The sequence below is a fragment of the Phycodurus eques genome, chromosome 2 (assembly GCF_024500275.1).
Source record: "Phycodurus eques isolate BA_2022a chromosome 2, UOR_Pequ_1.1, whole genome shotgun sequence".
In the NCBI taxonomy this organism is placed as follows: domain Eukaryota; kingdom Metazoa; phylum Chordata; class Actinopteri; order Syngnathiformes; family Syngnathidae; genus Phycodurus; species Phycodurus eques.
The window spans coordinates 13,323,454-13,337,710 of NC_084526.1; the positions used below are offsets into that span (position 1 = coordinate 13,323,454).

General features: G+C 38.9%; 1 protein-coding gene across 3 annotated transcripts in view; it reads left to right on the forward strand.

The window, feature by feature from the left end:
• Positions 1–14,257, forward strand: part of tln2a (talin 2a) — a 128,672-nt gene that overhangs the window by 62,004 nt on the left and 52,411 nt on the right. For 2 of the 3 annotated variants that reach the window (XM_061667866.1, XM_061667856.1), the window contains 8 exons: positions 2,182–2,311; positions 3,381–3,533; positions 4,502–4,644; positions 6,229–6,356; positions 6,665–6,728; positions 6,823–6,927; positions 12,489–12,644; positions 13,492–13,593. In XM_061667866.1, coding sequence (XP_061523850.1) covers positions 2,182–2,311; positions 3,381–3,533; positions 4,502–4,644; positions 6,229–6,356; positions 6,665–6,728; positions 6,823–6,927; positions 12,489–12,644; positions 13,492–13,593 — 981 coding nt within the window. Of the gene's footprint in view, positions 1–2,181; positions 2,312–3,380; positions 3,534–4,501; positions 4,645–6,228; positions 6,357–6,664; positions 6,729–6,794; positions 6,928–12,488; positions 12,645–13,491; positions 13,594–14,257 lie in introns of those variants that run through there. The other variant, XM_061667875.1, reaches the window with a different exon arrangement.

Genomic DNA, 14,257 nt, shown 5'->3' on the forward strand with positions numbered 1-14,257 from the left:
CGGTTATCATACCGTCAGAATTTGATACTGGCCCATACTTCGAGCATGTACAGTAATTTATTTACATAATACTTGAGTCCTTATAGCATCAATGGAACTGTCCAATAAATACTTTGTCCTCACTATTGAGGTCACATCTCAAAGCGTTCCAGATGAAAACAAAAACCTAAACCAAAGCCTAATTACCGTAGTTTATTGATTAGCAGCAGTGTTACTCTATAGTCGATTGTGCTGAAAACTAGTAGATATGATGATAATTCTTGATTTGGGGGCAACCCTGGTTCCTTTTTTCCCTTTTACAAATAGAATATGGCAATATACAGTGCTCAACACAAGTATTACACCAGCACCCAATGTAAGGTTTATGCTATAGATTGCCTAAATGAACAGGATTTGTAATTAACAAAGTATTTGTTTATGTTTTTGTAATGGTTGATACACCAGTATGGAGTAGCTCTTTAAACCAAATTATACTTTTAATGCTAAAACATCATTATTATTATTATCCATGAATTTTCTAATTAATTGTTAGAAAAAGTGAGAAAAAAATAGTCACGCACATGATTTTATCTTTATGAAGATGTGAAATGATCGTCATTAACTTCAATTCCTGAACAGAGAAAAAATGTTTGCGGTTCAAAATGGTAATATTTCAAGCACTCACTAAAATTGAAAGAGTCTGCATTAAAGCACTTCTTGATGCTGGATGCTCTCTTCGATGTTTTTATGACCAATGGTCTAATAAATGTGTTAAGCGTTGTATTTTTACATCAATCTCACTCTGAGCAAGTTGTGATGGGCGCTAATATTTAGTATAACTTGACTTTGAGTGGTGTTCCGATGCAATTTTCCTAATCCCAGGTTGAAAACATCTCCGTTTTCTGGACGGCGGCAGTCATCCCTTCTTTCACTTTGACAATTCAGACTTGGTGGAGGTCTGCTCTCTGCTGAGTGAAATTTTACTCAGAGGTACATAAATTAGACAAACTTTACTTATTTCAGTAGTTCAATTAAAGAAATGAAACTCCTAGATTCATGACACACCAAGTGAAATATTTCATGATTTTATTTTTTATATAATTTGAAATCCCCAAAATTCACCATCCATCCGTCCATTTTCTGAGCCGCTTCTCCTCACTAGGGTCGCGGGCGTGCTGGAGCCTATCCCAGCTATCATCGGGCAGGTAGGCGGGGTACACCCTGAACTGGTTGCCAGCCAATCGCAGGGCACATACAAACAAACAACCATTCTCACTCACAGTCATGCCTACGGCCAATTTAGAGTCTCCAATGAATGCATGTTTTTGGGATGTGGGAGGAAACCGGAGTGCCCGGAGAAAACCCACGCAGGCACGGGGAGAACATGCAAACTCCACACAGGCGGGGCCGGGGATTGAACCCGGGTCCTCAGAACTGTGAGGCTGACGCTCTAACCGGTCGGCCAACGTGCCGCCCCAAAATTCACCATCTCAAGAAATTGGAACATTACAATCAAAATGTTTTTTTTATTTAGAAATTAGATAGGAGTTTGTCTTTTCCTATGAGTTTATTGAATCAGTATGAGTTTCACTTGTTGAACTGTGCTACAATACTAAATTGACTTTTTAAAAAAAATAGTATTCTAATTTATTGAGATGCACGTGTATATATGATCATTAAAGTGTTACTAGAACAACAAATCTATTAGAGACTTTGCACAGTACTCTACCGATCTTGTGACTGCTTCATTCAAAATCAATGTTAAAAAGATCACCACCTGAAGATCACGATATAATTTATAATAAAACAAATGTTGATAAAAGTGGGAGGTATTTCACAAACTTGAATTTATAAGGAGAGATCAGTTCTACTTTTTCCCCCTAAGGTTCTATGATACTTGCTATCCTCTGTGCTTTCTTCTCTTCAAATGCTCCAAAGGTAGAATGCATGACTGTGACCAATTCTTCTGCACCGAATCTCCCCTCTTTGTAATTGGGCCGAAAGGAAGCGGCGGGCTGTGATAGGCAGGCGCTAAATTCGCTTTTTGTGCTTCCTATTCGCTCATCTCGGGCCCCGCTAAAACCTGGACCCATTTGATCATTTTTCTCTGCGGGTAAAATCTGTCTCGCTTTGTGCTTCATCTCTCATTCATTTCACTTCTCCCTCTCCTCTCTTTGTGTGTGCTGTTCTTTAACGTTGCAGGATATTCTCGAGTACAAGAAGAAACAGAGGCCTCAGAAAATTAAAATGTTGGATGGGGCTGTTAAAACCATCATGGTGGATGACTCCAAAACAGTCGGGGAGCTGCTTGTGACCATATGCAGTAGAATAGGTATGACTTGATACACAAGGACCTGTTCGCTACACAATATTGACACTTTTCCAATGGCTAAACCAGGCACTGCAAGATACGATGCTAGGGTGGGTGGGTGTCAGTGCTGACGGAAGTTTCCAGAAGGGTCACGGTAAAAGTATTAGTCGACTGGGGGTTGCTGGACAATGTTTCCCGCCGGCTAAAAAATACTTGTCAGCAGGAATATTGTCCTTGCCAAAAGAGCAGCCGCTAGACCAAAAAGGACACTTTTTTTCGCAAGTGCAAAAGTGCTGGTGCTTGAACACCACTTTGGGTCTATCTGTGCACGCCCCTGACCTTGTCAGTTGGGGTTCCAAGCGTGTGGCTGACATAAACCACTGCTGATTGTTCACTGGTCAAGCAGATTCAACATTTAACAATAGTAAACATCATATTGATGATAATAATAGACCCAAGGAAGGGCTTACATTTTCTTTTTTTTGGTCTGTTTTTTGTTGGTTTTTTTGGCTTCTGACATTACAATATTTGGTTTTGTTTATACTTTTTTGTTGTTTTTGTAAATGTTATTTTACCTATACCAGTGCACCATGAGTCCACATTAGGGGCATCAACTTTTTTGAAACTGAGCACTAACTCTTAGATACTGGTTAATGCGAAGAGCTACCAATTTGATACACACTTTTGAAACACATTTTCTCAAATTACCTTTAATTTTATGATTTAATAATTAATTATATTCATGTATGTGAAGACGCTGATCATGTGAATGATTTTGCACAACAATGATCTAACAAGCTAGAAAATGTAAATATGCAACACTTGATTTCTAAAAATCAGTACCCAAGGCAAACTCTAAAAAGCACGAGGAGAACATTCAAACTCCACACAGGAAGGGAGAGATTCTAACCCAGAACCTCAAAACTGTGAGACAGAGGTGCTAACCACGTTTTCCGTGCTGCCCGAGGAAACAAATACAAAATATATTTTTTTACTGTCAGCAAAGTGTGTTTGTAATTGTAAGAGAATAATAAACCCTAGTCCACCTCTAAGCTACAGCAATCACTGTATCCCCTTTGTTTACCTGCAGGCATCACCAACTATGAGGAGTACTCTCTGATCCAGGAGACATTGGAGGAAAAGAAAGAGGATGGGATGGGAACGCTCAAGAAGGACAGAACGCTGCTGCGTGACGAGAGGAAGATGGAGAAGCTCAAAGCCAAACTGCACACAGATGACGACAGTGAGTTCCTCTAATGTTGTTGTATGTTTGAGATTTTGCAAATCCTTAATTTCAAAGCTATCATATAATCTTTAGTCACAAGAGGATGAAGTGACCAGGCAAACAAGTCTGTGCAGCTCTCTTTCTGCAGTTATGTCAAATATATGCTATACCACATGTGAAGGTTTTCCCCTAACCCACAATTAAATGCAATAGTAATTAGTCGGGGACTTGGGTTCGTGGGTGGGGGCTTGTGGGCCCCTCCACTCCCTACACACCTACATAGGAGGTGACTGGCCTATGCAAAGATGCGAAACACATTATTTAAAAATTTAAAAATATATATTTTTTTAATGACTTATTATTATTACGAGTTGCATCATTATTTTTTGTGTGTACTTCATCCAGTCAACCCCATCATCTGTGTTATGTACTGTAACCTAAAAAAATAGCAATTCCTTCTTAAAATGTTTTTACTAATTTTTTATATTAGCTAATTTCCTGCATCTATTTATTTGTGTGTACATTTGATCAATTTAATGTTTGTAATAAAGTTGCATTGTGTCATTACAACATGTTAGAGTTGGCCTTAGGCTCTGCTGTCTTCATGTTTCATTCTTTCTCATACTGTATATTTTTGCCTATATGTGCCCCCCCCTCCCTGATTGGCTGGTGACCAGTGCAGGGTGTACTCTGCTTCTTGCCCAAAGTCAGCTGGGTAGGCTCCAGCCCACCCGCAACCCATAATGAGGACAATTGAAATAGACATTGGCTTGATGGATGATCACGTGTTAATTTTCCCAATTATCAAGGAAATACGGGATGTGGGAATGACCTTCCATACGGACAATTTGTGTGTAAAATCCTCCTCCTCAACAAGTCAGCAAAAAGGCTTCCTGTGCACCCAACGCCAGCATCAAATTAATACAAAAATCTACTCTACTGCATATATATGTATATGTTATATGAAAGTTGACTTGTTTTGCCAGTGAACTGGCTGGACCACAGCAGGACATTCAGGGAGCAAGGCATGGAGGAGAGCGAGACGCTCCTGCTGCGACGCAAGTTCTTCTACTCGGACCAAAATGTAGACTCCAGAGACCCGGTCCAGCTCAACCTTCTTTACGTGCAGGTCTGACCCTCGTTCAGCCATTTATATAAGATACAGAATATTGCCTGAGTGTCTTAATGTTTTATGTTGTATTTCAAACAGAGCTCAGATTCTTTGAAATTCAACATATGGCGGTGATATTATCTGATATTAAGATAGTAGAGGTGGGTCTTTAAGAGGAATTTGGAACATGGTGGCCAGAACTGTAGCCAGGGGACGAGGTCATGGAGTACCTTGCACTTTATCAGCTGGATCTTGTAAGAAGCTGAGAACAGCGAGTAATGGGGGGCCAGGGTCTGGTTCTGCTTAGAAGTCTCTTTGCAGAATCACTGTAAGTGATTAAATGCTGGTTTACTCACTTTTAAGAAGTGGGTGAAGTCATCTTTTAGAAATGCAGCGGTGAAGTTTTAGAAAGTCTTTCCCCGTGGCCATCAACATATACATATAGGTTTTGATGATTAGAAATCAACGGCATAACATGGCATCTCTCAAATATTTATTAAAAAAAAAAAAAGTCTATGGATCCAAAGAGAATTCAGAATTGAAGTTAACCTCCCTCCATAAGGTCAGCAAATTACAACCTCATGATTTCTCCAAAATATAAGCAGCCAAATGTGCAATCCGAGACAAATCTGAATTTAAAAAAAAATTTTAAAAAAAAATGCCATGGCATAATATGATAACCATAAAATTTGGAAATTGAACCTATTGTGAATCTGCAAATGCCTTCTTTGTTCCCAGTTATGCAACTGTCTGCCGTCTTCACAGAGTATTTTACTTTATTTTTGTTTTATTTTTGAGTTGGTTAACTTTTTTTTTTTGTTACACTTGTAATGATGGTTAAGAATGTCAAGATGTTACTTAAAAATGTGACAGGCACATTAAGCATCATGTTAGTTTGGATTTTCCAAGGTAAATTCAAATTGCAGCCAATTGTACAACCTGGGTCAAATCTGGATAAACTTACTTTGAGGTCTCTAAATGATTGCATGTATGGACAGCCAGACGGATAGCTTGACAGACAGCTAGATGGCCAGAGAGACAAATATAAGGACTGCTTAGATATATAGATTGATGAAGAAACGAATAAACAGGAATGGGCTAGGAACAAAACTTTGAGGGACTCAGACTAGAGGAAAGTAAAACGAAAGTGTATTATTTGATTGGAAGGTAAACCAAATGTATCATTGATCGGTAGCATGTCTGCCTCATAGTCAAGCGGTTCTGGGTTGGACTATCGGCTCAAACTCAAATCTTAAGTTTGCATGTTCTCCCTGTGCTTGCTTGGGTTTTCCTCGCATACTGTGGCTTCCTTGTACGTTCCAAAAACATGCATTTTGCGGTAATTTAACACTTTAAATTGTTAATAAATGTGAGTGTGATTTGTTTGATTGTCAATATGTGCCCTATGATTGACTGGCGAACAGTCCAAGGTGTACCCCGTCTCACTCCCAAAGTTAACTGGGCTGATTTTGAGTAGACTGAGAAGCTGACATTTTAACACCCTCGTTCTACTTTAATATCAATCCTCCATTAATGGATTTCAGATTGATATTCCATCCTAACAGTGGGGGTTAACATTAATGGAATTTTCTTCCCTTTCAGGCTCGAGATGACATCCTAAATGGTTCACACCCAGTGTCTTTCGACAAGGCCGGCGAGTTCGGCGGCATACAGGCCCAGATCCAGTTTGGACCTTACATCGAGCATAAACACAAACCTGGATTCTTAGAGTACGTAACTAACCTGCCTTGTCTTCATCTTTCTTAATATTCGGTGGCAGTCTGCCTTAATCTCCAGAACAAGTTTGTCTTTGAAGGCCCCTTTAAAATGGCCGCTTCAAACCAAAATAGCAGATGTCCTCCCTTGGGCCTTTTTAATTGCCATGGGTTCTTGAGACATTGTTGTGAGTTTACTCATGATTGACATGCCTGCCAAATTGTATCTTCCCAAGTGAAATTGGCTTTAGGGGCTGTTGTGGTTTACAATGTAAACACTTGCCACAATTACTTTTTCTTCTTCTGCTTTGAAATCCTTGTAGCTTGAAAGAGTTTCTTCCCAAAGAGTACATAAAGCAAAGAGGATCTGAGAAAAAAATATTCCAGGTGAGGACACACGGTTACTTATTGATGTATTATTATTTTTTTACCAATAAAGCTATTTTCCAACAGTTAAATAAAGCTGTGATGTCACTTTAAGGAACACAAAAACTGTGGCGAAATGACAGAGATCGAAGCCAAAGTGAAGTACGTCAAACTGGCGAGGTCTCTGCGGACTTATGGAGTGTCCTTCTTCTTGGTCAAGGTGAGCTCCCAAGTTTTTCATTCAATAGATGGAAAAACTAGCCTAACTTCTACCTTCTTCTTGCTCTTGAGTTAATTGAGAAAAGAGCAAAAAATAAAAATTAGCAATTATCAAGCAGAAGCCTTTTATCTTCCAAGTGTTATATTTTCATTCGTCTTTTGGAGTTCAGTGGATAAAAGGAGTTGAAGGAAATTACCCAGCAGGTGCCTGGGGTCCACTTCAACTTTTACTGCCTTTCATGTCCTGTAACAAATATTCCCGTTTCCCTTGTGCACGCTGTGAAAACTAGTAAAACTAAAGAAACCACAAGCACACTCAGGGATGTCTCCCAAGTCCAATGTACAGTAAAGGGATTTAGTTTTTGATCCCTAGATGTCTTGTCTTATTCCAGCCCCAAATATACTTCAAGCAGGGAATTACCACCACTGTTCATCTTATAATGCAATTGGAAAATACTTATCACCTTGATCATTTTAACATTTTGAGTGCTTTAGTGACACAATCATAACATCCCTGAAGGCACATTTTATGGTATATTCCCAAGCATCATCTATCTATCCAAAACATTATCAAGAGAACCGACCCCCACCACGGTTTAAAGGTTATTTTCAGGTTTAAACCTGAAGCCAAATTTGAGACTTTTTAAGCTTGCAGGTAACCACATTTATTAATGCAAACTACTGCACCTAAATCTACCTTATCATATGTAACATAATGACATTGATTTAAGTTTTTTTTTTTTTTTTTTTTTGTGTCAGCTAGGTGGACAACAATAATAAAAATATAGTAGTAGTGGTCATAATTTCAAATTTGCAACAGGTGCATTGTCAAGGTGGGCTGCCCAGCTCGCCCCTCCCCTGCCCATTTAACAGTCCCTGTCTGTCACAATATTTCCAAAGTTCAGTCTAATTGTTTTTAAAGTGTGTTTAAAGTGTGTAAATACAATGACTAAGACTTATTTAGGTTCACTGTCCACATTGACATACACTAGCAAGGACTATGATGACCCGAAGAGTGACAATACAGGAAATAATGGGTTGTGTATTTTTTTTTTTATATGATAACATTTGAGTGATGTACACGTAAAGGCTATTAAAATTCATTAATGAAAAACTTATAACAACACAATGCGATTGGCAATGAATTCCTCTGGTAGGCCTATTCATCTGCTATATATTTTTTTTATTTTTCACGATGCCATCAAACCTTTATAGTAACCCTCCTGGAAAAATACCTGCGCAAATTTAAAAAAGGCTAATTTGATATATCAAAAACTATAGACACGAAGTCATTCATACTTATATACTACTATTTTAATCTTTTAACCCACAAATCTCAAAGCATAACTCTCCTTTCGTCCTCGTCTCGGCTTTCATGTGGAATTTACTCGACCTTTGTCATTTGGGGTCCGCCATGAGTGTAATCCGACAGAGCAGAGTCCTTTTAAAAATAGCCCGGCCTTCAGTCCCGCCAACCTGGTAACCCCCCTGGAGACCCTGTGCGACTGACATTCCCTCCATAACTTTTACTCAACTGACCCTTTCTGACCCGATGTCACAGACCATCACGTTCTGGCCATCTGATCACTATCTGTACTGTAGTTCCTTAAATCTTTGTTTGCATTTTCTTCTCAGAGAATCATCAGTGATTAATGATGACAAATGTAGTTTGTCTCTAGAACTTTAAACCTCCCGTTTCCAAAATTCCATATGTAAGGTAGGCTTTCCCAAGACCCAAATTAGGAACCTGTTTTTTCCCTGGTAACCAAATTTATTACATCATGTATTGCCCCCCCCCCCCTTCTATTCTTATATTTTTGAAGATTCCCCACTTTATTGTTTAAGATCGTCAAATAAATGTAAATATCAGACAACTACAACCCAAGTACGGCACGGAGGATGATTGGTTAGCACATCTGCCTCACATTTCTGAGGACCTGGGTTCCAATCCGGGTTCACCTGTGTGGAGTTAGCATGTTTTCCCCGTGCCTGCATAGGTTTTCTCTGGGTACTCCAGTTTCCTCCCGCATCCCAAAAACATGCATGGTAGGTTAATTGAAGACTCTAAATTGCCCGTAGGTGTGACTGTGAGAGGTTTTTTTGTTTATACAGTATGTGCCCTGCGATTGGCTGGCGACCAGTTCAGGATGTACCCCGCCTCTCGCCCGAAGATAGCTGGGATAAGCTCCAGCACGCCTGTGACCCTACTCAGGGTAAGCGGTATGGAAAATGGATGGATATAACCCAAGTGAACTTAAAATGCTGTTTTTAAAAAAATTAATCTAATAAGGGAAATACATTTTCAGAATTACCTGGCCCTGTGTGAAAAAGTAATGCCCCCCCTGAACTTAATCACTGGTTGGGCCAGCCTCAGCAGCAGCAACTGAAATCAAGCGTTTTCTATCACTGGCAATGCGTCTTTTACATCTCTATGGAAATATTTTGTCCCACTCTTCCTTGCAAACTGCGATTGGCTGGCGACCAGTTCATTTGTTACTCCGCCTCTTGCCCGAAGATAGCTAGAATAGGCTCCAGCACGCCCGCGACCCTAGTGAGGATAAGCGGTACAGAAAATGGATGGATCGATCTTCCTTGCAGAATTGTTTGAATTTAGCAAAAATGAAGGGTTTTCGAGCATGAATGGCCTTTTTAAGGTCATACAGCATTTCAATCGGATTCAAGTCTGGACTTTGACTAGGCCACTCCAAAACCTTCATTTTGTTTTTTTAAGCAATTCAGAAGTTGACTTGCTGGTGTGTTTTAGATCGTCATCCTGCTGCAGAAACCAAGTGCGCCTTAGCTTGAGGTCACTAACTGATGGCTGAACATTCTCCTTCAGGATTTTATGTTAAAGAGCAAAATTCATGGTTCCATCATCACAGCAAGTTGTCCAGGCCAAGAAGGAGAAAAGCAGGCCAAGACCGTAACACTACCACCACCATGTTTGACTGTTGGTATGATGTTTTTTTTCTTTTCCTAAATGCTGTGCTACATTTATGCCAGATGTAATGAGACACACGCCTTCCAAAAAGCTCAACTTTCATTGTGTCACTCCATATAATATTCTCCCAAAAAGCCCTGGGAATCATTCAATGTTTGTTTTTTTGCAAGAGTAAGATGAGCCTTTGTTATTTTTGGTCAGCAGTGGTTTTTACCTTGGAACTCTTCCATGGAAGCCATTTTTGCACGGTCTCTTCCTTGTTGTTGTGCCATGAACAGTGACCTTATCTGAGGCAAGGGAGGCGTGCGGTTCTTTAAAAGTTGTCCTGAGTTCCTTTGCGGCCTTCTGGATGAGTCATTGCTGTTCTCTTGGATAACCTTTGTAGGGCGGCCACTCCTGCGGAGGTTCACCACTGTTCCATGTTTTCTCCATGTGAGGATAATGGCTCTCCCTATAGTTTGTTGGAATCATAAAACTTTAGAAATTACTTTTGTACCCCTTTCCAAACTGATAGAAGTGAATTACTTTTTTCTCGACTGTTCTGGAGTTTCTTTGGATCATGTCATTTTGTTGCAGCTTATTTAGAGGTCCGACTTGATTTTGTCGGGACAGATTCTGTTTCACGGATTTCTTGATTGAACGGGTATGGAGGTAATCAGCCTTGGATGTGATCAGTGAAAATTAACCATAAATTGTGATTAGCCACAATTAATTCATGATTTAACAAGGGGGGCGAACACTTTAACCACAAAAGGCCAGGTAACTGATTGTTTTTCCTTAATAAATGAACTTACCATTTAAAAACAGCATTTTAAGTTCACTTGGGTTATATTTGTCTGATATTTACATTTGTTTGATGATCTTAGTGGGGAAACTATGCAAACGTATAAGAATTTGAGAAGGCGGCCCATACTTTTTCACGGCACCGTATTTGTCATTACAGAAATTGGTCTGCCCACATGACAGTGGAATTTTTTTTAATATATAATATGTAACAAAGAGAAATAATTTTATTATTAAAGTGTTATATTTTGTTATTAAGAGTTTTATAGTTTATATATATATATATATATATATATATATATATATATATATATATATACACACAATGAATAATGCACAGATACCAGTATCGATACTGTATGTCTGTACGGTACATTACAGTAAGTGCGGCAATATGAGAACAGCTTTTGTTACCATGACCACTAGGCGAAGTGCTAAGGTGTGACTACTTAGAAACCTGAGTTAAAAAATCGAGTGAGAGCTAAAATAACGTCAGGAGGCAATACTTCATCATCATATAAACTGCGATAGTACTCGTCAATTATTGTAGTTGATCAGTGCATGTGGTGCATGCAGAAGACAAATCCCCAAACACAAATACCCCCTACCGCCACGTTAACAACTTCACTGAACATTGGACTGTAAGGTGTTTATCAGAAGCTAGCACTGATAACGCTGTTAGCTAACACTAATCTGTGCGTCCAACATTGCAGCTCTGCTTATCCTTGTGCTTCTGTGTCGTCGCTTGGAATGGTGTATTGCCCAGCCAGGCTGTCAAAGTCAAGTGGAGAGGAACTTAGTGCGGGGCAGTTATTATTTAAATACACCCCACTTTTATTTTATTTTAAATTTCATACTTGATAGCTAAGCACTCCAGAGACCGAACTATTTGTATTCAAGCATTACAATGTTTTTTTCCATAATACATTTGATTTAGAATTTATTCAAGGATCACCCCTTCAGCTTCATCTCAGTTTCGAGGGGTCCCAAAAACATAATACAACATGGATAATATAGACAGAGTTACAGGACAAATTAAACATATTAGAAGCAAACAAAAAAATGCTAAATTAGTAAATTAGCTCACCCAGCCAATACCACCCCACTTCCTCTACCTTCAGATACAACACATGATTAGAGACAGTGACCAGAAGATTGATAGTTTCACGATCATAGCCAGAACAGTGTAATGATCTGTAAATCCAATGTTAAGATTTTTTTTAATATGTATTTTAAGCAATCCAAGTAGTAATTGTCTTTCAGTGAGATCAAGGCTGTATGAAACCATCTATTATCTGTTTTTATTACAGGGCTTAATCCTATTTCTCACAGGCTGAGAGGTAAATTCAGACTCAGTCCCATTGCTGAAATCTTGATATAAACAACATTTCAGTCACGTTTCCACTTTGGACCCATTTTGAGTGTCCAGTCCATGCTGACAGATGCATTATTTTAGTCTCCGTCAAAGGCAAGAACTGTATGTGTTCATCCATAGACACATATGCTCAATCTTATCAAATCCAATACTAGAGCTGTAGCAACACCTCTCCACTTACAAAGATAACACTGCTTTCTCTTGACTGTTTAATATGTTGTTGCCTTGGTAGCTATTTTGGAGAAACAGCCCTCAGTATGACGGAATGCAGTTCTACACCCTTGCAAACTACAACCACAATAATAAACCTTCCGGTATTGTTAAATGAATACTTCTCTGTTAGTGTCAATTGAAATTGTAACGTATCTTTCTGGGTCTTCTTGCGCATGAACTAAGGACTTTAGGTCACACAGAAGCGGTAGTATGTGACGTGTGTTCATCGTCATCTTTTTAATGTGCACAGGAGAAGATGAAGAGCAAGAACAAGCTGGTGCCGCGCCTCCTGGGCATCACCAAAGATTCCGTGATGAGGGTGGACGAGAAGACCAAAGACGTGGTGCAAGAGTGGCCACTCACCACCGTCAAGAGGTGGGCCGCCTCGCCCAAGAGCTTCACTCTGGTAAGATGTATTAAAAAAAAAAAAAGAAGAAATTTAACAGTTTAGCAATGAAGTACAGGTCATATTGTTTGGAATTTGGTGTTTTACGTAAACACTTGTGGAGTTTATCCTTTACAATCTGCCATGATTGTAAAGGATAAACTCCACAAGTGTTTCATTTCAAATGCGACCACAGAAGGTTACCAAATGTCAATGCAAATAGCAATTATTTTTGTAATAGACCATTAACTGACCATTTTTTTCCCATAAATCGATTATGATACAGTTACTGGCTTGGTCTGTAACATGTCACAAAGTAGGGAAAAACCTTCATTTTCCAGAGGAAAAGCAGCTGTTTGCAAGTCTTATTCTGATTAAACACAAAAGTTAATCAGTCATTTTTCATGAAGGACTGCAGAAAGCAGAGTATACAGACTGCTTAGAGGTTGAAATCAGAGGATTTAGACAATTTAAAGTTAAACAGTGGCTCTAAACGATTAATCGATCATCAAAATCGTTGGCGATTAATTTAATCAGTTAGCTGTCGATTAATAGAAACACCTACATAAATTGACTGAACGCCTCTCCTCAGTCGTCAATATTCCACCTTGTGTGCAGCCACAAGCCAATGCGCAACACGGATGTAATCTTGCAGAAACGACCAACCTGGCCTCCCCTTTTTACGCTGTTCATTCAGATGATTGTTTGGTGGGATTAGCCTGTCTCCTTGTGAATTTCTAATTAGCTATGGTTGTCGTCTTTTTTTCTTTTCTTTTTTTTGTTTACAGTCGAAGCGACAAGATTTTGTTACTATGTTTAATTGTGTGTGTGTGTGTGTGTGTGTGTGTGTATGTTTGTATGTATGTAGGACTTCGGCGAGTACCAGGAGAGCTACTACTCTGTGCAGACCACCGAAGGCGAGCAGATCTCTCAGCTCATTGCGGGTTACATCGACATCATCCTGAAAAAGGTGAGGCGATTATCTCCACATGATCAACATATGTCCTTCAAAGGGAGATAACATCTATTTGTATACACACAAGACTTTTTTGAAGGACCCTATGTCTTCATGACATCATTCGTTTTTTTGGGTAGGAATATTATCAACTGTATTTATCTCGACATGGAAATAATTGCTTACTCTTTTTATGTATTTATTCATTTTTTTAACTGTTCTAAATGTGTCAGTTTGCAAGGGTGTTACTTTTGCGCACCTCCCTTTGGATCACCTCAGAGGTTATTAATTGTGTTTAGGTCTTGACTCTGGAAAGGCCATTCGAAAATTTTCATTCATTTTTTTTCCTCCTTGTAAATAATTTTAAATGGTTTCAATCACATTAATTTTCTTTATTTACTTAATTTTCTTTGTTTTTTATTTTTGAAAAACATAGTACTTTTCTAAATCCAGTGTTCATGAGACGATCAAAATGTTAGAAACCGCTTTCATTATGATTCAGTACATTTCTACACTACTGTAAACTACAACCACACTATTATTTATTGTATTTAACATTTGAAATTCTTAAACAGTACAGGATCTCATTAGATTGTGAAGGGCATCATGGGAGACAAGTGGTTAGCACAACTGCTTCACAGCTTTTTGGGTTCCTGGCCTTCCTGTGTTGTATTCTGCC